The sequence below is a fragment of the Tinamus guttatus genome, unplaced genomic scaffold, assembly GCF_059628265.1.
Source record: "Tinamus guttatus ecotype Peru unplaced genomic scaffold, ASM5962826v1 Tinamus_guttatus_pri_ptg000155l, whole genome shotgun sequence".
NCBI classification, from domain to species: domain Eukaryota; kingdom Metazoa; phylum Chordata; class Aves; order Tinamiformes; family Tinamidae; genus Tinamus; species Tinamus guttatus.
The window spans coordinates 5,064,894-5,089,707 of NW_028288689.1; the positions used below are offsets into that span (position 1 = coordinate 5,064,894).

At 44.7% G+C, this 24,814-nt stretch overlaps 1 protein-coding gene across 1 annotated transcript in view; it reads right to left on the reverse strand.

The window, feature by feature from the left end:
• Nucleotides 1–24,814, reverse strand: part of SLIT3 (slit guidance ligand 3) — a 353,962-nt gene that overhangs the window by 46,549 nt on the left and 282,599 nt on the right. The window contains exons 23-27 of the mRNA XM_088522712.1: nt 24,668–24,739; nt 21,677–21,748; nt 17,430–17,593; nt 15,136–15,260; nt 1,837–1,934 (exon numbers count right to left, since the gene is read on the reverse strand). Coding sequence (XP_088378838.1) covers nt 1,837–1,934; nt 15,136–15,260; nt 17,430–17,593; nt 21,677–21,748; nt 24,668–24,739 — 531 coding nt within the window. The remainder of the gene's footprint in view (nt 1–1,836; nt 1,935–15,135; nt 15,261–17,429; nt 17,594–21,676; nt 21,749–24,667; nt 24,740–24,814) is intronic.

Below are 24,814 nucleotides of genomic sequence, written 5' to 3' on the forward strand. Positions count from 1 at the left end.
AGGACTTCAAAAACTATGTTCTTTCTTACCTGATCAAAGACCCTGCAAATGTAAATGTCTTCAAAAGAAAAATGCAGAAGTTGCTTTCATTTCAAGAAATTTAAAGCTTACTTTTTATATACCACAGAACAAAACCCTGAAACAAAATTATGATCCAAAATACAAACTGAGAATTGCCATTCCACTATTATGAGTGTTATAAAAATTTTTACTAGCACATTTTTTACTATCAATAGATTTTGCAAGAGATTAGCAAGAGACAGAAATAGATACTCTAATGGTAGGTTCTGTGCTTCTGCAACAAGCTCTAAAAGAAGGCCTATGTAATTCAACGTAGTATAGAATAAAGCAGGTAACATATTTCATATTACAACTCTGCTCTGGCCTAAGCCAACCAAAGCAATTCAAACATGAGTGACCAAAGGGAACCCGACCTGAAGACCACTTCAGACTATTTCTTGATCAGAAACTGAACCTGAATTGTTCCTCTGGATAATTGGGCCTGTCAGCAGCTGAGTCTAGAGGAGGAATTGCTGGTTCTTGGTGCAGAGTAGTGTTGTCACGAGAATTGAGAGGGACCCCCCCAAACACCAAGACCACCAGCACTTGCTATGGCCAGTGGAGCCTTCTTGTCGTCTCCCACTGCGAGGCAGCAGGACAACTGGTGTATCCGTGCCCTGGAGACTCACTGGGGTATCTATTGGGAATGCTTTCCTCGGAATACAAAAGATGTCCAAGCTTTGGGAGGGGGAGCAGCACGGGGCTCACCCGCCTCTGCGCATGAAGCCCTATCAAGCACCCAAGTTTCCCACGGCCTTTGTAATTTGCAGAAATTCTGTTTTCTGTCACAAATGGATGTGGGTTTGCCAATCTGGTTAGCAAACAGTTAACCTCAGCTGGAACAGTCTTAGGCACAGCTGAAACCAAACTGGAACCAAACTGAAAAAATGTACTGGTTTGCCTCCCTGCTTACACCATTTATAAACCTTGCAGTTCTGTGTCGCACTCCAGCTGTCACTGATAGGGAGCTATATATAGGAGGAGACAAAGCAGGCAGCATGAGTAATGCAGAAATGCTTTTAGAAGTGAGGATTTCGTGTATGCACTTGAAGCAACAGTACAGAGTCATCCTGCACGTATTTTGTGCAAGAAATAGCATAAACACTAAGGACCAAATACACGCAAGTTTCAGCAACTATTGTCAAAAAAAAAAAAGAAAAGAAAGCAACTTTAATGACATTAAGCAGAGAAAGCCTCAATCTTGTATTTCCTTACCTGAAAAGCAGCGCATTTAGCGACCCAAATTTCCCTAGTTATATCATGAAAATGTCTAGACTTCTCTGCAAGTTTCCCTCTCTTTATTGTGTCTTACTTACACGGGCAAAGTACAGGCCATAATGCCTAGCTGTAAAGGTTATTCTCTTGCAGGCATTATGCCCAATATGTGGCAGTCTCTCCATGTTTCTTAATGGTTTCTTTAAAGCCTGTTTGTCTACAAGATTCTTCAGTATGAAAACATTTTGCATCTGGTTGTCAAGCAACAGATGCTCATTTTACAAACACGAAAAAAAGAGTATATGTGATTTTGAGATGCCCCAAGGAAAATTAGCATTCAGATAACACAAAGCAGATCAGGGAGACAGCTCAAAATAGCTCTGAGAGTACAACCCATTAGGAGAAAACAAGGATGCCTGTTTCAGAGGAAAAACATGTCACCAAAGAAAATAGAATTGTCACATGCAGCAGCTTTTGTAAAGTAGCCATTAGAATTCATTAATGTATAGTAGAAACACACTTATTTTATCATCCTGTTTCAAATGCACTTTGTGTTACTACCTGAATCCATCTTTATTTGCCTCGGTGAGGTGGCAGGTCCCTCCATTCTGACAGGGATTTTGAATGCAAGAATTAATGGGCACACTGCAGTCTCGACCCTATTTGGGAAAATTCAAAAGAAACAAGATTAGTAAGACTCCTGTCATCTGAATCAACATCTCTTCCTTGCTCAGCCCTGCATGTGGCACCACTGTGGTCTTTGGACCTGCTACATCACCTCATGCTCTTCACTGACCATCAGATAAGTTCACTGGGGAATAAAGACATGTGAAAGTCTGACAATACTCAAAGGATCTGTTTATTCTTTCTAATAAGGTCCTGTTAGCATGGCCGTCTGCCAGCTCTTGTACTGCAAAGCTGATGCATGATTGCAATTAAAGATGAGACTATCTCAGGCAATATGTTAGTTCAGTCAGGGTAATTGGAATTTTTGGCTTCAGTTTAAATATGATGACTCATATGATACTTCAGAAAAATAACAATGCTCTATCTGCTCTTAATATTCTCTAAATAGAGAGGGCAGATGTCAGCTCATGACACTGTTTTAGAGCAGTTATAACTTTTATATGCTAGTATTGAATACCACCACGGAGCAATACAGAGCCCTTAGACCCCAAAGGCCCAGGAATAGTCCTGGTTACCCTGCCACTGCCCGAGAGTTTTCCTTGCTTATGGTGCTCATCAAAAAATGTTCCTTTCTCCATCAGATTTGCAATGGCTCCCAGCCTTTTCAGGTGTGTGATACCTGGTGTGATGCACTGGAGTGGAGGACCCCCAAATAAACACTTGTATGCACCTATTTTTTGTGGTTGCCGTGCTGTAGAAATTGAGCCTCTTTGTACTTTAGCCATATAGTCCACATGAAAGTATTACCTTTTGGTGATTTTCCATCTAACTTTAAAATTTCATTGTTCTTACTAAGATAAAATATTATACTGGAATTAAGAATGGACTTAACATCTTAACATGTTAAGAATCTCAACACTATGCTTGGAAGATACCTGACAATGACCAGCTCAGCTCAAGATGGATATAGCGGAGTTGGAAAAGGCACAGAGAAGGATAGCCAAAATGTTCAAGGAGATGGAATAACTACTTCAGAAGATACTACAAACACTGTGACTCTCTAGTTTGGAAAAAAGAAGTCTGATGGTGGGAGGATACAATTGAAGTTCACAAAATCATGGAGGTGTCAAATGCAGGATTGGTACTTACTAAATCCCTGAGTTTTAGAGCTAGAGGACACTCACTGACATTATTAAGGGATTGACTCAGTTTGCATAAAATACTTTCCCCAAAGTGGGTAATGAGCTTCTGGGATTTGTTGCCATAGGACATTGTGAAATCAGATAGCATAAAAGGAATTAGACTAATTCGTGGACAACAGGCTCAAGGCAGATAGGAATGGGAGTGGGCAGAATCAACACCCCTGGCTGGATGATGGTGGGTGCTGGAAGTACCAGAGAGGAGTGGCTGCCAGGCCTGTAAATCCTCCCAGTAAAGCACAGATTTGCAGCTGCCACCATTAGAGACAAAGTACGGAGGTAAAAGCACTACGGGTATGACCCAGCAAGGCATTTCTCACAATCAAATCTTTCAAACATCAAAGCTGTTTGAAAGGCTTGTTTGGCTCCCAACAAGGCAAATGTTCCTCACTTTTTTTTTTTTTTTAAAAAAAAAAAAAAGAACTTGGCTTCTCTCTGCACCAAGATCATGTGGTTGCGTTCGCTGTAAGGGAACAGGCCTCTCAGGACAACCACCCCAGGGAAGGCCCCAGCACTTTGGCAATGGCTGTGTACGTGCTTGGAAGTCCTGTGACCTGTCTCTGGCAGAAACAGGCCAGTCCGGGCTCTGCTCTTCTTCCTCCGTGGATGCATTTCCACCTCCATACCCAGCCTGAGGGGGACAAGTCAGTAGGACGGGGACCATTTTCAGGGGCTGTGCCCTTCCTGTGACAGCTCAAGCTCCATTCGTGCTTTGAGGACTAGATAAATAATCACTTTAATTTGTCTCAAGAGCGCTCATCATGAAATTGGTGCAGCCTCATTAAGCCCAATTAAGGCATTAAAAAAAATAAAACAGCTTGTAATCGTGAGGTGTTTCAGAGAGTTCATTTAAACCAGCCTGTCCACCAGCCTGCAGATGCCAGGGAATGTTCAGACCCTCAAAGACTAAAGTCTTCTCCAGCAGAGTTTCTGTTTGTCCCTATGGCACTGGGAGGAGAGCAGAGAGAGGGTACCAACGCGTTGGTCCAGCACCCCAGGGAAGCTCAGTTACCACAACAGGGGGCAAAAGCCGTATTTCTGTGCCCCAAGCTCCCAGAGGGAGCAGGCGCGCTGTGTTTGAGTACTGGGGCAAGCAGAAGGCAGGGCCTCGCTTCTCCTTGGTGAGGAGCAGCTCCAGCCAAGAGTAGGCCGAGCGGCCAGCGCGGCGCCTCCCCGCGCGCCTCAGCGCTGCCCACGCCTGGCATGGGCAGCGCCGCTCCGTCCCCCTGCGTCTGCCAAACAGCCTGCTTGAAATCCCGAGCTCCCGCACGCCCCAGGGAAGGCCGGGGGGTGCGGAGGGAAGGAAGCTCACGCAGTTTTTATTTTGGTCCCGTGCGGGCCGCAGCGGCGGCTGGACGCGAGCCCTGCGCAGCGCTGCCTGCGCCTTGCCCACCTGCGTCGCGAAGCCGCTGCACTCGCTGCGTTGTCTGTGTGGACCTGCGAGGCACCAACTCCTACATTTCTAAGATCGCAAGTCCTACAGCCCTGAAAAATTGGCTATTTCATAGATAATCACTAACATCAATTACTTTTGTTTCATAGAACTCTGCAACCACGCGTCATTCAAACATTAAACCCTTTGGAGCTGAGCACAGCAAGACACAAAGCAGAAACCACAGCATCTGTTTTCTTCTGAAGGTTTTTATCACAGAGGAACAACACATAAAATAGTCTCATCTCCTCTACTGTAATTATTCAGACTATCTTGAATGTTCTTGTAAAATTTTAATAAAGACAAATGGTAAAACAAGAGCTGGGCATCTTCAGTCCTGCACAATGACACATGAAATTTCTCCCGCCGTAGCCTCCATTCTCATTTCTTTCCTGCACATGCCTGAATTATTGGTTTCTCAAGCCTCAGACACCATGGAAACTGCATAGCACATGCTGCTGAACCAGACGGTTAATTATAACGCAAGTTGCTATATGGCTTTAGGAAAATTAGAGCCTCTCTGACTCAGTTTACTCATTGTAATAAAAGGGAAAACATCCCCTAACCTTGCCCTGAGGATTGCCTGCCTTCCCTGAGCCGATTTGATCAGGAGCACACGGAGCTCCCACTGAACAAGAGCTCTTTCTGTAGCACCAGAAGCTACGAAAAGCAAAGAGTGCCGAAAGAAAGGAAGCAGCTGGAAACACTGACACTAATAAATCCATAGCAAAGCAAGGCTACTTCCGTATAAGGCTGTCACTACACATGGAGCCTAAAGACAGTCTAGAAACATCTTTCAAATGAATAATGCAATTTTCTACTCTCAATATCCAGCAGGACTGTTCTTACTGGAAATAAGGAATTACTTTCCCTGTCAAGCATAACTAAAATTAATTTCTGGAAGCTGGGAAAAACTCTTTGAATTATATTCCCTGGAAGTAACTATTGTTGCAGAGAAGAACACTGTATATTTGCTTCAAGACTAGAGAGCCTTTTAATGAAGTTGGAATGGGGAGAAGAGGGGCAGGCCGTGCTTCAAGGACAGGCAAGAAGACATGACTGTCTCAGCAATTCACACACAGAGGACAAAGGTCCCTCCATGTGTAATATATTATTTTTAGAGGTTCTTTAAACTGTAATAAATTCTTGTCTGCTCTGATAGGAAAGCATCAGATCCAAAACACTTTTATATAATTTCTCTCATTTTCTCTAGGAGAGGAAAGGATTAGGTGTTGAGACATAAAATTTCTCCAACTAAACAGAACACGTGTATGTTCAGCCTCAGGCTGCCTTTTTCCATCTGAAGAACCTCAGCTGGTTCAGATTTTAGCTGAGCTGCTCAACTTTTCAGTGAATGAGAACAAAGTCTAGGCCACCATCCTTAAAAGGTGTCAGCTCTTCGTTTCGGGCTCAACACTAATTAGCCAGACTGCGCATTAGTGTATACACAAGCTGTTACTCACTATGGTAGTGCCAAATTCTGGCCTTTGCAGGTATCCAGTACTGGAAAACATTATATCCAGATGAATAAAAACCCAAGAACAAACAGCAAAAGCTAATATGAACTTCAGGAGGAAGAGCAAAGGATAATATAGCTACAACACACATATTTGCTTTGATACTATTTTGACCAATGAAACCATTTTTAATTACATTTCATAAAAGATGATTTTGTTTGTGGATACCGAAAGCTTCTCTCCAGGATCTCCTGGTGGAGGTTAAGCTCCATGAGATCCTTCATGTTCTCCTGAAGCAGCACACAGACTACAACCTCCGGCACTTAACTCCACCACAAGCACCACCACAGAACGGGAAGCTCGTCCAGTGAACCCCCCATCCCTGGCTACACCATCTACTTAGCGATGAAGACGCTTACAGGCTGGTCACAGCCCACCAGGCTTCAGGGTTGTCAACGGAGACCTCTCTACTGCTCATTAGAGCCTTGTTCAATGACCAAAAGAATTTTAAACAGCCTGGAAGTGAACTACAGAAGAAAAAATACCGAATTTTATTCAAGTCGATAACAGTACACAATATGTTCATAATAAATTGTATTTACATGGTAGGCGTAGAAAACAGATGGTGGCCATGTATCTAGTGAAAATACTAGAGCAAGACAAATATAGTTGGTAAAGACCTTAAATAAAGATCTAGGATTTTTTTTCATAAACAACTCAATTATCATGTTCTAAACACAGCTGAAGCTTTTAAATAATTCAATGGGTAAAATTCCCAGCTATAGAGATGCTGTATCACAAACCTAGTCCTCTGATTTTCCAGTAGTGAAAGTCACCTATCTCAGCAACAAGTCACCCGAGTGCCCTACACTTGTCCTCTGCTGTCCTGAGCAGCACAGAGTGAAAATTATCATTACTGCCCAGGAAAAGCCTGAGGAAATCTACTGCATGAAAAACTGGAGGGAAAATCTGCAAACGGGTAAAGAGAAACGTGCACAGTGTTCTATGAGCGTGCACATTCAGCAGCGCTACTCACAGTTAAAGTACCTGTCATCTGGAATAATTTAGCCTTTTTGTGCCAAGAAAATGAGAAAAAAAAGGACACTCAGTCACTATCTATGGATAGCTTTGTTCCGTTTCCACAGAACTTAGAAGACCCCAGCTTTACTGAACGCAGATTGCTGAGTTGTTCTGCTACGTGCTAATTGCTTGGGATCCACTCAGAGCTGCAAAGGTCTCGTATCAGAGTGAGGGGCAAAATTCGGTGCATAAGCAAAACATGATTCCTGGTGTTCTGTGAAAAAGAATAAGGTGGGATGAGAAGAGCAAAGAAGGGAAAACACATCCAGAAATAGAGGCAACAAGGTCATCAGCACTGACAGACACTTCAGTTTAAGCTCTAGAATGGATTTTTGACTTCTGTTTTGTTTCTGCGATGCTTAGTAAAGCAAGAACTACAATGATAGGCTCCCTCAGTTACGTTATTCAGCTAATAAGGGATATGCTGATTGCTACAGTCTTTTACCTAGCAGCAGCTTTGACAGTCTCTTCTTCTTGCAGTTGAAACCTTTATCCCCTTGTCACAAATGCTCAAAGCTGGACAGTAAATTCAAATATTCTCAGGGTGGAAAGGCAAAGAGGTGTCTTGCACAAAATCTGACCACATACATCTCCATTTCACAAGAAAAATAAGCTAGGATATAAAAATGAAGTACTCTGCAGTTTCCCTATACTAAATACATTTACAAGCCATAAATGCAAAGGAGAAACAAGAAGAATTTTGCATACTTAACCAAAGCACCATGATGGCATGAATTCAGCTACACAGCCAATACACCTAGTTACAAGTTTGGTCGGAAAAAATGCAGACAACTGAAAAAGTGATCACTGCCAACACAGCCACTTGGCTGCATGAAGTGGGGAGATCAATAAGATGTGTAGAGGATTAAAACATGAAGTGCAGAATGAACCAATTTTAAATAAAATTAATCCAAATTACTCTGCAGCAAGGACAAAGCAATACAGAATGGAGACCTAGCCTGTCCCCATTTTACCAGCAGAATCATTTGAGGCAGATCTAACCGATCACACTGGTATCGAGACGCACGCAGACAGCTCACACACCTAAATGCATATACAATAATCTGAGAACACTCAGATCTACGTTTTCTCTTCCACAGACCCAGGTGATAGTATTGCCTCATATATGCTGGTTTTGGCCATGAAGGTAATGGGTAAGTAGCCTTAATCTGGAAAAGATGCAGATGATGCTCATTGGCAAGGTCAGCTATGGGATCTGGCAGGGTGCATGTAAGATCCATCTGCTTAGGCATATATACAAATTATTTGGCAAGGCATGGATAATATCCCAGTAATTTTGGATCAGATTGCTTTTAGATTGCCAGGTGGAAGTAGACAGATTTCGATCATCTGTTGTTTGCAAGAGGCTGTGACTGCTCCTGAAAGCAACCCTTGCTACAGGCGTCCATCCCTGGCTGCTCTTGGTTAGGGCACTCGTAGGGGTTATCGATTAACTACTTCTCTTCAATCATCTGTCCCAGTGGGTAATAAACAGGCATTCCCCAAGGACTGCTGCTTATGGACCATTTGATTTAACACAGAAAAAAAATCATTCCAGTCCATTTCTGTTTTTGAAAAAAAGCTTTAAAATGAATTTGAATCTACCTGGACAAGTCTGCTTTCTTCTTTTAGTTCAGTCCTTGCATCAGTACATCAGTATTTGCATGGACACAACAAGGCAACGAAAGACCTGCCCACTGCTGCTCCCAAGCACCAAACAAGGGAGAAGCAATACCTGCTAAATACCACAGAGAGCAGATAGGAAAAGTAGATGCTGTTTTGGTGCTGCTCCCCATTTGGCTGATTTAACTCTCTCTCAAAGCTTCCATGGCATTAGTGTCTGTAATGAAGCTACAGATTCCTGCCGATATCGATATCCCCCATGTTCAACTCCACAGAGTTATCTTCCATGCCAGTCTGGCTTCATCTGCCACCTGATTAAACAATAATTGGGCACGGCAGCAGCACTCTTAGTGACTTTCCTGTCCTTGTTAATAAATCACAATTGTCAATTTATAGTAAATTAGATGAACTCTGCTCTCTTAAGCCTCATTTTATTTAAATCAGAAAGATTTATGACGCTTCAGGGTATAATACACCTTCCATTACCTCAGTAATCAAGAATATGCCTGTCAAAGTCAAAGTGCAAGGATTCATCAAATTATTATTATTTTTTAAATTCTGGTTCTACTCATATCACTATGAAATTTAATTTGCAGCGAACTTCTGAGGTTTATTTTGCAATTACAATCATTAGTATGTAAATCCTTATTGTCCTTCTAAAACTCTCCTTACAGAAGCACTTTGGGCTTCAGTGCTTCTGTGACATGGAAGACCCTTCTCACTCTCTCAAAAACCAGTGGCTCTTTAATGTGAACATGGTAGAAAGTTGTGAAGATTGAACATCTCTTATATAGAGACCACATTTTTTATTCATAGGAAATAGCAAACGCAAGAAAATATCATTGTTGTGTTTTAAACTTCTTCCTCAAGGCACTAAACCTAGGCCTAACACTTAGGCACCCGAACGTAGAGCCTGCTCGAGAGGGAGGGGACACACACGGGCAGGAATGCCGTGACACCTGAACCAAGGCAGGGCTTACGTGACCAGGAAATGTGTCCAAAGGCTCCACTAGATTCCTGAAATAAATGGAGTTAGAGCTGCTCTCCATCAGCAGGAGAATTTCTCCTCACATTATCAAGAAGCTTCCTGTTCAGCTGGGCCTGCTTAGCACCATTCCCCCAATTTCATCATCCCCAAAAGGCAGGAAGGACCAGCCATGACCCAAACCTCTGTTTATGTTCTTGGATATCAGATGACATCCAAAGGCCACATCCTCCAGGCCAGTCCATGCCAAGAGAGCCTCAGGGCGCATGTGTGACAGACCAGCACGGAATCTGACAATATGGACTCTCACTGTGACCAGCTACTGCTGCTGATGCAATTAAGCAGAACTGGTGGGACAGGGAAAATTGAGAGCTAGTTAGACAGAACTTGATTAAACACAGATACAGCAACTGGCAATCGCTTGGAAGACAGGCAAATCACAGAGGAAGAGTTCGTGCAATGGTAGCAAGCGGTCAGGGACAACTGTTGGAGTTCATGGAAAGCCCGTAAACCCCTTAGGCCCTTTAGCTTTTATCCTGGGATAAGAAAGACCAGGAACTCTGCCACGAAAGGCATTGGGAGCTAGAGCAGATAAGGAAGAGTAAAGATACAGGGGGCAAATAGTCCCCCCGAGCACCCGCTTGGACACATGCCCTCCACGGGCACGGCTTGCCATTGCCTTCACCTTGCAGCCCATATGTAACTGCAGGTCTTGTTTTTGTGCATGGCCACCCCTTATCCCTCGCCCCAAGGGCTTTCTGCATTATTTAGATGAGGGTGGAAAAGGCTTCTTTCGACATTCATTAATGAGTATTTTAAGCATGGTAAAGACAAACAAAAAATAAACCAGCCAAGAGCACATAAACATACGTCCTAAGAGAAATTATCACAAAGAGCACGTAGGGCAGAAGCACCACACACGAGCATTTGCTGGGCTGATTTCTTCATCCTGAAACTTGGCAGGGAACTCGCATTCCACCGTCTGTCCTCCCTGCCCTGACGCTGGAGAAGGAGAGAGGCCCAAAGAGAGCAACATGTGGCGGCAGAGAGGCCTGAACCCTGCGCTCACGGGCAGGAGGGCAGCCTCGAGCTCCTTCCAGCTTCTCCTCCAGCTTGGGGATTTATTTGTGCACGGCATGATGTATAAGGGGACTACGGGCATATGTTACTAGATCCAAGGAAACAAAAGCAAGGAGTTATATTTCCAAACAGTACTAGCTGAGGGAAGCGGTGGTGACGGTGAGCCCGCCTCGCGGCTCCGCTCGTGCAGCCCCGCCAAGTCAGCAGAGCCGAGATGCACCGGCCCTCGGGAAAACCACGGGCGCCTGCACTGGAGCTCTAAGGGCTGTCAGGAATGCATGCAGGTGAGCCAACACCATGGCTTTTTCATTTTAAAATCAGTTCCTTGTCAATTATTCCCAAGACAACCATCGTTCTAGGAGTAAGGGACGATGCAGGCAACGCTATGGAAGTTTTCCTCTGTCACTCAAAATTTCTAGCCCTGACCTCAGCAATGAAGACCTGTGGGCCAGGCCGTGAGGAGAAGCCAAATTCTCCACAAAAGTTTGGCAGCAGCTTCCTTGCTGTTGCAGCTTCGCTCTGATGCCCTCCACCACGAGTGTCTGGCTGCAGAGGACACTCTCTCCCTTGCCCAAGAGCTTTCCCTGGATTTTTCCAATTGTATCTGTCATTCTAGATGAAGATTCTGGTGCATCTGCTTGAGCTCCTGAGATACTGTAGTGCTGCCGTGAAGGACACTGGCCGAACTCAGCAGCAAAGTCAACAGAGCTGGACAGCTACTGCACTTCATACTCCAGCCTGCCAGTGCTCCTTCTCATTTCATGCTAGGTAAAATCCATATATATTTTAAACTCTTCTTCCCCAGTTCTACACTCAGCTCTATTTGCAAGATGGACAATTACTCTCCTCCACTTCCTGCTCCCTCAGTTTTAAGAAAAAAACTACGAAAGACACAAAAATCACCAAAATTTCAAAAAAAGATTCTTCAGGTGAATTTCAAAATATAGCAAAGGCAAAACAGGCTGCTGGTTTCCACTTGCCTTTGTTATTCTTTTTTTTTTGCTACGGCTATTCGCATAAAACCTTTCTCAACAACTTGCTCATTGTAGGTTTGATTATTCTGTCCCACTCCAACAGCCACAGGCTTGATTTTCTGGTATCAGCGAGCCATATCAGTATGAAAGTCACACACATGGGCAGGAGAAGCGGATTAGCGTGGTCCCATCATCCGTTTAATGAAGAGCCACCAGTTGCACCGTACATGCGTGTGCTCCAGGTGCTGGGCATCACTCAGAGCTGAGGAAAGCTCCATTTCTACACCCATAATCATACTTAATAATCTAAACCACACGTATTATTAAAACAGTCTTTCAAAGAGTACTGTGGGGAAAAAATGTAGATGCATAGATCAGATTGCACCTGTGTCTGTGTTTAATATGAAAACACAGTTTTCGCAACGCTAGGAGATGTTTCGTGGTGAGGCCCGTGGCACCGTGGGGCTCTCAGGTTGCGGAGGTGACAACCTCACCCCAGCCCCATCTCCACCACACCGCACCTCCGGCAACCTCCGGAAATGTCCCTGTGCCAGGGCAGCACGGGCAGCTCCCGGCGCCCGGCCATGCCCCTTCCCAAGGGAGCGCCCGGCACTGCTGAGCCCGTCCGGCACGACCGCGCGCCCCTCCGCTCCGACGGTCCACGAGCCACTTCATTCTTAACCTCACTCCAACCAGCAGGCACATTGCTAAGGTCCACATAACCGACGTGTGTGATATGAAAAAGCATTTTGGGGCCGATAAAGAGTAAGAGTCTTAGTACGGACTGGGCCATCTTCAGTAGGAGAGGGAGCAAGAGGAGCCTGGGCTTCCGCACGCGGCACCTAGAGCAACCAGGGGACATTGCTGATGCCATCGGGCCCTGGTTTGGCAACGGGTCACGCCATCCGGCTCTTCTCTGAGCAGGAGCATTGGGACCCCATGTAACTGCGCACCCCTTTTTGGGGACCAGTGTAAAGCCTGCAGCTCATTTGAATGAGATCAGACTTTTAAAAGGGTGTTTTTTACTCTTCATAGATACACTCCTCCACACAGGATTTTTTTTTCTTTTCCAAAATCTACATCAAACAAGGAAAAACAAAACGCTGAGAGGGCAGATTTAGGGCAATTTATCAAGGGCTGGGAAATAGTTTCCAGATGGATAGAGTTGTTTGGTGCTGGCTGGTGAGAAGGAAGCAAGGTATTGTTATTGAATTAGCATGAAGCTCTGGTGGAGAACAGCTCGCTCGAGATAGAGGGCTCCTTTCATATGGTTTGCATTTGGACCTGTCAAATTTCATTTTTACTCAAAAACCCGCGGTAAAGACACAGGGTTTTTTTTTTTTTTTTTTTTTTTTTTGCTTATTACACGTCCCCCCGCTTCCCCTCGTGCTGTTATCCAGTCAGTGTTTCCCAACCGCCCGCTCTGCTCCGAGTGCCCCGCGCGGCTCTGCCCGCTCTGGGCCGGGGCTGGAGGGCAGCTCGGTGCTGCCAGGGACACCCGCGGGTCGGGGCACGTGGAGCTCGCACGGGCATGAGGGGAGCAGGGAGAGATGCTCGGCAAGGATTGCAACCCGAGTCACTTCAAGAGTTTACCTTTCTAAGTAAAACTAATGCATATTGGAGTCTAATCCACATTAGGAATTGCTAATATAACTAGGGGCTTAGTCTCAATTACTGTTAATAAATCCTCTCATTGTGAACTTAGCTTCTACCAATATGAACACATCTATGCTACTGCATTTGCTAATAGAGCAATGCTGTAAAAAGGAAAAAGGAAAAAACATGGGGAAAAGGAGACATGCTCAAAACCAATATATTTCCACCTCGAATACCCTGAGTATCTGCTCCATGATTGGTGCCTTCTAGAATAGGACATACACAAAAGTCTTTATGTTTTTCTGCGTTTTGAAAGATTTTCTTTTAAAGTTATCCTAACAGTTACCTTGTGCTATCTGAAGAATTCAGCCTGGTTTATGTTGTGCATCAAATTAAATGCGTGTTCTTTGTTCTGCTAACCTGAGAAGATAAACAGCCCGTTTCCCCCTCAGAAAGACAAATCAATTGATTAAAAAAAAAAAGTTCACTATCAGTTAAATGAATTTGCGACAAGATAGTCTTTTAAGACCCTAGCAAAGCTGGTATGACAATGTGTAGAAGGATTTTCAAAAACGGGAGAAAAAATCACCAAATGTTTTTCCAATCATGCAAGACAACTGCTGTCATTTTTAGGTAATAGGCAACAGGTAATACATTTCCACCATCTGGGATGTATCTGAGGTACACAGAGAAGGGAAACGCTGTTATCAGCATCAACTAATTCCTAAATCCCACCTGGAATGTAAGACATGGATACTTGTGCTCTTGTGCTCACTTCCCATATTTTTTTTCTTGCCTTCCCCCCCGACTTTTTTTTTTTTTCCAATAAAGTTTTTACTACTCCATGCTTGATGAGCATCTGCTTTCACTGACCAAGACGGTGAGCCAAATCAAATCACAGCCTCCAGGATGTGACCCCTTCTCTGGCCTTGCCATCCTGCCCCAACCTGTGAACAGGCCACGTGCCTCATTTTTCACTCATCCCTCAGCTACAGACCTGAGGGATGTCAGGATGCAGATCTGAGGTCTACAGACCACAGACCTAAACTGCCAAGCATATCATCTCTGAAACCAAGATTTGGTGGCCTTCAGCTCTCCTGTTACCAGTTAACTATGGAAGACACACCCAGCAATACTGAAGAGACTGTGTTACCCCATGGCAAGGTCTCCTGCCCAGGAATGGACATTACATATTCACAACATTTACCGTGTACAGAATTTCAGGTGACTCTACAGACATTAGTGCTTAAATGACAGAAGCAGATGAATTTTTAGTACTGTCTATGATCAATTATCATATTTCTGCTAATCAGTCTGTGCAAATGGATGTAAACTAGCAGTTATCATAACATGCTACTGCCTTGGATTAAAGTGGTCTTAAATTCTAACCCGAATCACCTTCTCTTTGGCCTGGCAGTCTATGAAAGAGTTATTTTTTGTTGGTAATAGAGGAGAAGGGAAAAGGAACATAAAATCAACTTGTCATTTCATAAGGATGTTCTACATAATCGAATCACAGAATAGGTAACGGTGGGGGCACCTCTGGAGATCATCAAGTCCAAGCCCTGCTCAGAGCAGGGTCAGCTTGAGAAAGTGGCTCAGGATGCATCTGCACAGCCCAAACCTTTCCTGTTACACAGGAGACAAACTTGTAGCTGAGTGCAGCTGAAAGGTCACCCACAATCTGCTTGAGTAAGAGATCTGTTGAGCTCAGGTGCCTGTAAAACTGACTCCTCCGGGTACAATTCTGAAAACAGAAGGCATGGGGCAACTTTATTGCTTTCACGTAGCTCGGATGGAGTCTTACCTTGAAGCCAAAAGGGCAAGTGCACTGATAAAACTCCACTGGATCATTGCTGCACGTCCCGTTGTTCTTACAGGGGTGGGAGAGGCAAGGGTTACACTTGGACACAACGCTGATATCCACCGGCTCTGCAAAGACAAAACATGGTGTATGAACACAGGGCCCGAATGCAGCATTGCTACGTGCTGGTACATTTTTTCTAGCTCAGTATTCACCCTGCACTGGCACAAACACATATGCTGCTGGTGGAACTTTATACAACAGCACTGGATTCCCAGGGATTAGGGAGATTTTAAGTACTTAAATCAAGTGCTGGCCAACACTCAATGATGCTTATATTCTCATCCGAACATACAAACATGAGCTCTGAAAAAACATCCTGGAACTCTCCAGAGAAAGGGCTTACATATATATGGTTTTCAGCAATTTTTCCTTCTGCCAGTGCAGGAAATTCTGCAATAGCAACCCCCAGGGAACAATAAGATGACATTTCTATGGCTGGCAAAAAGAACAAAAGTGCAGATGCAACAGCAGAAATGAAAAACATGCGTAACAAAGATTTAGCTAGAGGTTTATAGAAATGTATAGGTGCAAAGTGGTCTACCATCCTCAATTTCAATTGGTTTTAAAACTTACGTCTCTCTTGCTCTGCCCAGAAAAAAAAAAGATTATCAACATTCACATATTTGGAGAAAATGCAACAAAGATAAGTAGGTAAATATGCTAATTTATGCAGGTAAATATGTGCATCCATATTTAAATCACTCTGTAAACCCCATTGTGAAAACAGCTCCACTCAGGATCTCCACAGGTGTATTCTGCTGCTTGAGGAGCTTCAGACTCAGACACCAGTGCAGCTCTTCTCCTGGCTTTAGAGGTCACTAAGCCAGAATGTGCTCTACTATTTATTTATTTCATACTACACCCACGTACATTTTCCATTTATTCCTATGGCATTGATCACAGCTAATCAATGTGGGAGCTAATAAGAGCAGTGTTAGTTCCTAGCACTTAAATAGTTCATTACTTTGCCCTTGGGGATTTGATTTATAAATCTATACAGCAAAATGCCCTCAGCCCAGCACATTCCTTTCCTCTACTGCATAACTAGGAGGGCAGTTTAATAAAAAGCAGAGCTGAGTTTGCATGACTTGCACATTGCATACTTCTGCTTTCTTGGCTCTGCTGAGATGTAACCTTCTGCTCAGTCACAGGCCAAGAACATAATTTTAGCAGAACAAGTTGAAGGTTTTTTTTTCTCTCCCAAATGTACAAGTTCTGGGAGGTCGCAGTAGAAGATACCTGGGAGCTCCCTCCAGACCAGCCGTCCAGGCGCCGCTCGCAGCCGGGCTGGGGCTCCCTTCTGCCCCACGCTGCCCCAGGCTTCCCGCAGGGTTTTTCAGCCCATGCTGAGCTCTGTGCCTGCAGCACCTGAGCTGGGATTAAATCTCCGCAGGCCGACGTGGACAGCGGTGCGGAGGGGCCAGGCTGTCCCTGTGGAGCACCGGGGCATCACCGACTGCTCTGATAGCTCTGAGGCTGCTGTTTCAAAATAACTAAATACACTCGAAAGGGTAGGAAGCTCAACTCGAGTTTGGGAGTTTGTGTTTTAAACCCACCTTGGCACCGTCGTCTGTTTGTTCAGCAGTTTAATGCCACCTCCACAAACCACCCTCCGAGCGGCACTGCAAGGGGGCCCACACGCAGAGGCGGGAGCAGCCCTTGTGCCCTCACTGCCAGTCCTAGGGTGGCTGCTGACCCTTCCTTTGACCTATACATCACGTATTTGCCAGTAACCTAAGCAATCTCCAGCCCCTCTCTTTTTCCGGTAACAGTACCCAGGTATAGGCTAATCCACATTCCATAATACCCTACTTTATTGCCAGACAGGCAAATACCATATCCATATCCATACCATGTCACTGGTCTAGCTGCTCTCTAACATGGCCTGATCCTGTCTGTTACTATCCACACACCATTAAGAGCTGTACCTCAAGCCTCTCCTGAATGTATACTATATGCTGACATAAAACACTTTCCATAACTTACAGCTCCTGCCACAGAGCTCATAGGGACATACAGATGTTTGTGGATCTTCAGATGAACATGTGATTTGATAAGTATCTGCTTTACACTAAAATTCAGTTTGGCAGTTTTTGAGTGTATGTGCGTAACAACTACAGGGCTCTACATTGTTTAAGTAACCATTACAAATTATCCGAAGATTTTTGGGTTCAAACCTACTTAATTAATCAAGTAAGCTATACCCATGTCCTGCACGTTAGCTTCCCGCCTACCTTTGCACTGGAAGTGGTGGCTCGGCGTGGTGAGCAGCAGCCGGTCGGCCATGGGCTCGGGGCCGCTGCAGCGCGCGATGCCCGGCTCCTTGTACCCGGCCTTCACCCACTCCGAGAGCCAGCGCAGGCCGCAGTCGCAGTGCAGGGGGTTGGTGCCCAGCGCCCTGCGGGTGCAAAACATTCATGGCGGTTACTCTGCCTCGCGAACGCACGGGGCAGCCCCGGAGTAACCGGGACGCGTTTAGCCTGCCCTTTTATAAGAATGTCTTATTCCAAAACACGGGTGAGGAACCCCCTGAATGGTCAAGGAAGATCTCCTCAGCATCCCCCTACTTTGCCTTTCTTCCCATCATTACTTGGCGACACTGGATAAATATCTAGCAACAAATCACGTTTCCAAACAATTATGCTCAAGCAAGATTGAGAGCCTATTACGTTTTCATCCAATTTATTGGGTTGGTTCTTTAACTGTTTGGCCTTTGTGAGCATGTTCTAATAGCAAATGCCATTAGGTTGGATTGGTGACTCATGTGAAGTCCTCTCGCTGGATGAATCATGTGCACAGAGGAGACCTCTGCCTTCAGAACTGAAACCTGGTGTCTGCAAAGTGTGTTTATGGGCTTTGAAAACACATTTGCTGGTTAACCCATCCCTTGAGTGAGGCCATATGGTTGCAATAGATGCATTTAGATAGTATAATTATAATTCACATAACTCTGTCGTTATTCACGGAGCTTTATCCAAAAGGAAAAGGCTCGCTTATCTGCCTTAAATTTGGGTGCTGTCTTAACTCATTTAGACTCATTTTTTTCCGACAACTGAAGTGTCTTTTGAGGCAGTTAGTCTAATGAACAAAGTCCACACGTGTAAAAAGGCAGTTTACAAACCATTTCTGAAAGTGTGAGGAAATGCACATTGGAAATCTGCAATTGTTTTTCTGAAGGTAACTGTAATGCTTCACTTGTGCAACACTTGAATTGCAATGCAGAGAAAAGTAACAAAACAGTTAAAAGATAAGGGAGGTTACAGAAAAATAGTAATCCAAACAGGGTTTTAGACTGCATTATTCCTGCATATGTTAAAAACTATTTTTAGGATGGTATTTTCAACACCAGCTTCTTTCAAATAAAAATATCAGACAGGCTATTAAGATAGAAACCTCACTAAATGTGTTGATACATTTCTATTGGACTGACTAATGAAAGCACCGTGCCCTCAACAGATTCATAATGGGAGTTCAGAGGGTCAAAGCCCGTCCAGGGCTCATTCATCAAAATTAAACACGTTCTGCAGCACAGCACTGAAAAACATCCATCCATTCCCTCTGAAAATCCCTGACTTGCAATGAAAAAAGCCCTGCCGCGTTGACCGGGTGACCGCGCAACTGCGATCAACCAGCTCACTTGTCCAAGGGCAAACAAAATGCAACGGAGAAAGTTAGACCCAGAAACCACCTTAATCATGGAGCAACTGCAATATATAAAGCAGGAGCGGGAGGACAAGGCAGGACTGGCTGCTCACATTAGTTACTCTTTGCAAAGCACTTTGGAAATAAAGCTGCTGTGTGAACACTGGAAATGGTGGGCAGTAACACTGTTGTACAACCGCAGAAATTGTCACACGTATCCTTTTCTTCTTTCCATGTTCAGGAATTAGAGGGACTTCTTGTATTTTCACTCACGTGTTGTGTCACACGCTCTATTTCTCTGTCCATTATAGTAAAATATTTTCTGGAGCTATAAGAAATCTTGTGCCCTAATGAAATATCAGCACTGCATTTTCAGACACCTCCCTCCAGCCCTCAGACACTTTTGCTTTTTTGAGACAGCTTAGAACAAGGTTAATTAAAATAATTCTACTCAAGATAATGTGAAGACAGAAAGACCTGGGAGGGGGCAGTTTATTCTAGGTAACTGGACATAAGCTTGAGTACAGAGGAGATGATTGAGCAGGATGAGGGGTCTGAGCTGTTTATTGAAAACGTGTGTGAGAAATGCCTGCCTTCACACCCAGCTGGTCCCCAGCACGTGGGGACGCGTGGGCCGGGGACCAGCACCCGTCCCAGCAGGCGCAGGGAGCTCCTCGGTCCTTCAGCAGGGCCCAGCATCGGTGTCGCTGCCCTGGAGTAGACACACTGGTGGGGACATGGCCAGGCAGATGGTTGTGTGACACAACCATCCATTTGTGTGATGGAAACGGAAGAGCAGGCAGGAAGGGTGTGTGAGCATCACTTACACTCCTCCCTCTGTCCCCAGCGAGACGTACTGTAAAAGAGTTCACTGCAACAGCTACGTTAAGACAATATGATATTTACAAAATAGCAATGTGGGAAATATTTTCTCCTGGGCTTGAAACAGCTCTGGGAAAAATCATCAAACTATCCAGATCTCAAGTTTTGTTCCTCGGTTACAAACCATGTTACAGCTATTGCAAAGACTTCGACTAAAAACAGCAGCTTTGCCTACGCTGGAAACACGTTTCTTGGAAGTACTAGGGTCCTTGTGACCCTGTGTAAGCTGAGCTGCTGCCGAAGGCCGGGCCACCCCCCGGCTCAGCACCTGGTGCCCCTTGTGCCCCCGCCGCCAAATTTAACATCAAATTAGCTGTCCCGCTAAGTGTCTGATGAGTTGCAAATTTCTGTATCATTTTCAAAATTATTCCAAGTCCATACTTTCTCCCAGAAAATTCATTATCGCACGGAGAGCTCAAAAAATTATTTTCAATTATATATGACTTCTTTTCAATAACCACATCTTTTCCTGGCACGTAAAGAGTTTAGCAACTAGCAAGATCATTGCGGTTGCTGAAAGTTTCAGATGATCACATTGCATCCTCTTTAAAGAAACTGGAGAGCACAGTTGCACTGTAAATTTCAATTGTTCAACTGTGCAAATTACACCCCAGACAGGTCTTATTTATTTTATGGATCCTATTTATTACTGTTCATTTGAGCTTTGTGTATTTTACATTTCTGGCAGCGCATACATCTAAACAGATAGACTGCCGTGATTGTGTTGGGCCAAAAGGGTTTTTATCACTCCCTAAGGTGAACAGTTTACCCAGGAAAATCGTGTCTGCACTTCATTTAAAGTAAACCCCGAGGAAAATCTAAACAAATGGGCCATGATATGTTTATCTCTGGAGCTCTAAGAACACCCTCGGAAGCCAGGTTCTCACTGTGCAACGTCCCCGCGCTTCCCGTGCGGACACGGGCCTGCAGCACACGCAGAAGGAATTTACTACAAGGCAATTCTGTGCCAAACACTTTGTCTGCCTTAGATATCAAGGTGCGAGCTTGAAATTGAGCCATGGCTAAGTCTCAGGTAGGGGTTCACGCAGGTGGCAGCCGCATTTCCCGCGTTGCTCGTGCGGTTCCTCTCCAGCCCACCTACCCTGGTGCCCGGCACAGCGCGCGTGTCCCCTCCCCGGGGCAGCTCTCACTCTCATCCTGTGAAACCCATCGCTCCACAGCCTCAGCGAGACGTTCTCAACCCTCCCACCATCTGAGGGCAGCGACCAAGAAACAGCACATGCAAGATCCATCTTCCTCTCCATCTATTGCCTAGCAATAAGCAGTCTCACACTACAGCTCAGTGAAGAAACTCTGCTTTTCCTGGGTTTTGGCACTGACTGTTACCCTTCTGCTTTGCCTTGCAACAGTTGCTATTTGTCTTTACATATCTTCCATGCACTGAAGTGCATTTAAAAATATCCAGCACTTCTATCAGCAGCACAGGCTTTTTGTGAAATTCCCGAAACTTTTAATTTTTGTAACTTACAGAATGAAGTATTAATGGTGTGAAATGACCATTTCCATATGATTAAACACGCATATGTCTGAGGTAGTGATTCATCTACAAGTTCACATACCGACAACATTTCAGTACGCAAAACATGTGACACTTATTAAGCGCAGAATTCGCATTTGCTGAATATTTGCTCTTTGTGGGAGGTTTCCTGTCTCCCTTGCAGACCATAACATGCCCCGCACTTCATGTAGACAAGGCTGAAAGAAAGCCTTGAACACAAGAGCACAGAGGAGGAAACTGTCACATTTGCTCATTTGGTTTTCCTTAAGAAAACATTTGGGTAACTCATAACAACAGGTTCTAGTATTTATTTTACTTGCTTTGAACAGATGCTGTCTGGGTAAGAAGAGCGCAACACAGAGACAGAGCAGGAGAAGGGGGATAACTGCCCGGTTCTGTATTTCCAGCAGGCAGAAACGTGCAGCGATGGGTACTTACAGGTGGGACAGGGAGACGAGGTCGCCGAAGGAGCCCTCGGGCAGGGTGGAGATGGCGTTTCCGTGCAGCGTCCTGCGGCGGGAGAGGCAGCGCGTTACCGGCACGCGGACCCACAGACACACTGCGTGCGACCCACGTTTCAGACTGAAAAGCTGACAGACTATTTATGCTGTTAGAACCGTACTGACGCCGAGCAGCCCCTGTCATGTAGGCCTGCGTGCTCTTACAGACTGCCATTAGCTGGAAACGGAGAGAAAACAAGAGAGGGAAAATAGGAAATGTGACAGGTAAAGGAAAACTGACTTCAGAGACACCCTGGAGAGAGCAAGGCTCCTTGAGGACAAATATTTTTAGGTAGTCAAAAGGTTAAATATTGGTAAAGAGCAATGCCATGAATTCAGGAGATGGGGACCCTGCTTTGTAGAGTAACAAAATACCTGAATTCTTCAAAAAAACATTCTGCTGTTTTCAGCATGTAGGATCACTAACCTACTACTTGTGCTCAGATGAGGAAATGTGCTAAAAACATCCATTTTTTGCATCAGCTGTGGCCAAGCAGTGTGCTCCTGCCTGCTGCCCCACGCCAATGGGCTGGGGCTCTGCTCTGGTGAGGACACCAGCACGAGCACAGGGCTGGCCCAGCAGCCACAGGCCAAGGCCTGGCAAGGGCAAAGCGCTACAGCAAGTCCCGCCGGACACCAGCCCCGCGGGCAGGGTCTTCCACAGACCGACTGGAACGAGACGTCATTCTGTGACGAGAACAAACACACAAACAAAAACCCCAAACACACAAATTTTTAGTTAGGTCATTTTGGTGCAACAGCCAACACCAAATAAACATGGCAAAAATGGGCTTCCAAACAGTGTCAGAAGAGTATGGGAGCAGTGCTGCCATCACGGGCAGCACCGAGGCCGGGGGAGCTCTGAACAACCACAGTGTCTTCTTGTATAAACGTGAGCTCCTCAGCTGTAGGATGCATCCATTCATTTTCAGGAAAACAAAAGCATGTTTAATGCTAGTAGAATATTTTGTAGTTCATTTTACCAGGTTTTCATGAATAAAATATGGAAAATTGTCTAGGGATCTGAAAGTAAATTTCTGTTTCTTGACTTTCTTTCCTAATTAGATTGGACCCATATGTCAGAAGTTACAACATTTCTGCACCATAAAAATAATCTTTAAAATAATCAATTCAGGCCAGCCAGGGAGTTATAACATCTATAATTGCTCTGCATCCATTTGAGTTCTTTCAAACTCTATCTGCATTTAGCTTCTCGAAACACTAGTGCCGAACAAGAAAATCACAGTTTTTCACTGAAATAGTTTTGGTGGAAAAATCTACTGACATCAACTTTTGCTCATTAAAAAAATTCTGAAGATATTACGTTAAAACAGCTCTGCGTCACACACAGATGAGCCATGCTAAAATTAAGGTTTAGTTGTATAAACACTGATCCTGCCCCATCCTCAGTCGGGCTTGTGCTAAAAGTGAACTAAAATACCCATGTGGGGACACAGAGGGCAGATTCAGAGATCCACGCCATTATATCAACCCTTCGTGGTAATTCTGCTTCTTAAATAAGTATCTACTTTATTTATGACTGATGGAAAAAAAGAGAAGGGAGGGAAGAAGCGGGTAGCACAGAAGCAGAGAAGAGCCGGGTACCTTTCAAGGCAAGCACAAGTCAAAGGTAACGAGATCTCTATGTTCGTTTTATGGAAATAAATTGAAAATGTGGAAATTGTTTTGCTGATGTTTCTCCTTTACATTCTCCTGAGAATATGGATAATAAAACACCTGACAATAACAGATTGCGCGCTGTCACTGGGAAGCCCATTCTCCCCCCGGAGAATTGATTTTTAATAACGACGTGGATGACATGTGGCAAAAGTTGTAGCTGATATCAGAGTTTTGTGGGCCATAATAAATTCAATCAATCCAGAGGCTTCCAAATGCACACAGTGAAGATGGAGACCCCTGCACTTGTGCAGCTCTGCACAACACGGGGAGGGCTTCTCCTTGGAAGGAGCAAGTTACTTTCAAATTTGGTTAGCGGGTCATTTAAGAAAGACAGAAAATAGCATTTGATACTTAAAATATTGCCCTTCACTTCTATCCATAGATGGCTTGCAAGAGCAGAAATGAAAAGACAAATTGTAACTATGGGAAAAGGTGAGACAGGATATCTCAACGCTGTAATTCAAGGTAGAGATTTCCATGCTAGCTTTAATCAAAAGAGACTATCAGAAGCAGGCCAGAAGAGAGCTCCAGATGGAATAATTTATTTAGCCAAGAAACAGGATAAATTCATCTGTGGCTGAATTGCGGGTCTTATGTAACAGCTCAGATGTGACCATTCCAGTGGGCTAGAAACCAGAGTCCCAAGCCAAACTTAAATCAACATATCCCAATCACATATCTTTCTTGTTTTTCATAACAAAAATTGGGGCTTCTAAACTGTCCTATAAATCGGGAGGTAGAAATCCCGATTCCTGTTTTACCACTCAAATCACAGTGAGCAGCTTGGCTGCATGTTATGCCTTGTTGCTCAAACATGCCCGGAGCAATCTAGGAAAATTGAAAATATTCTAAAAATGCACAAGTTTACAGCAAAGACCCTCTTGCGGAAGCATCTAATGGAAAGTGAGACTCTAAAACATGATCTGGTAAATACCCTTCTCCACGATGTGCCCAAACACTGCTGCAGCAGATGAGACTGACTATATGCAGCCTCTTGGTGGCCTGTTTTCCTGGTAGTTTTCGTCCCTAAGCTATCAGAGGAAAGTCACTCATCCTGCAAGGATATAATTGCTTTTTTCCAAAGTTTAACATTCACCTGCTCTAGTCATTACTGGACATATTGCACCTAAGTACAAGTACACTGAAGCTAATTGTGTGAAAATACTCATAGCTGCTGACTCAAGGGAAATCCCCCTGCTCGCTGGGCCCTCCGCGCCCTCAGCAGCCGCGCGGCGGCCGCGGTACTCACAGCACGCGCAGGGAGCGCAGCCCGTCGAAGGCGTGCACCGGGATGCACCGCAGCCTGTTGTAGCTCAGGATCCTAGGGACAACGAGAGACACGGGTCACCGCGACACGTCCTCCTCCAGCACTCCACAATCCAGCTGCGGAACGGCT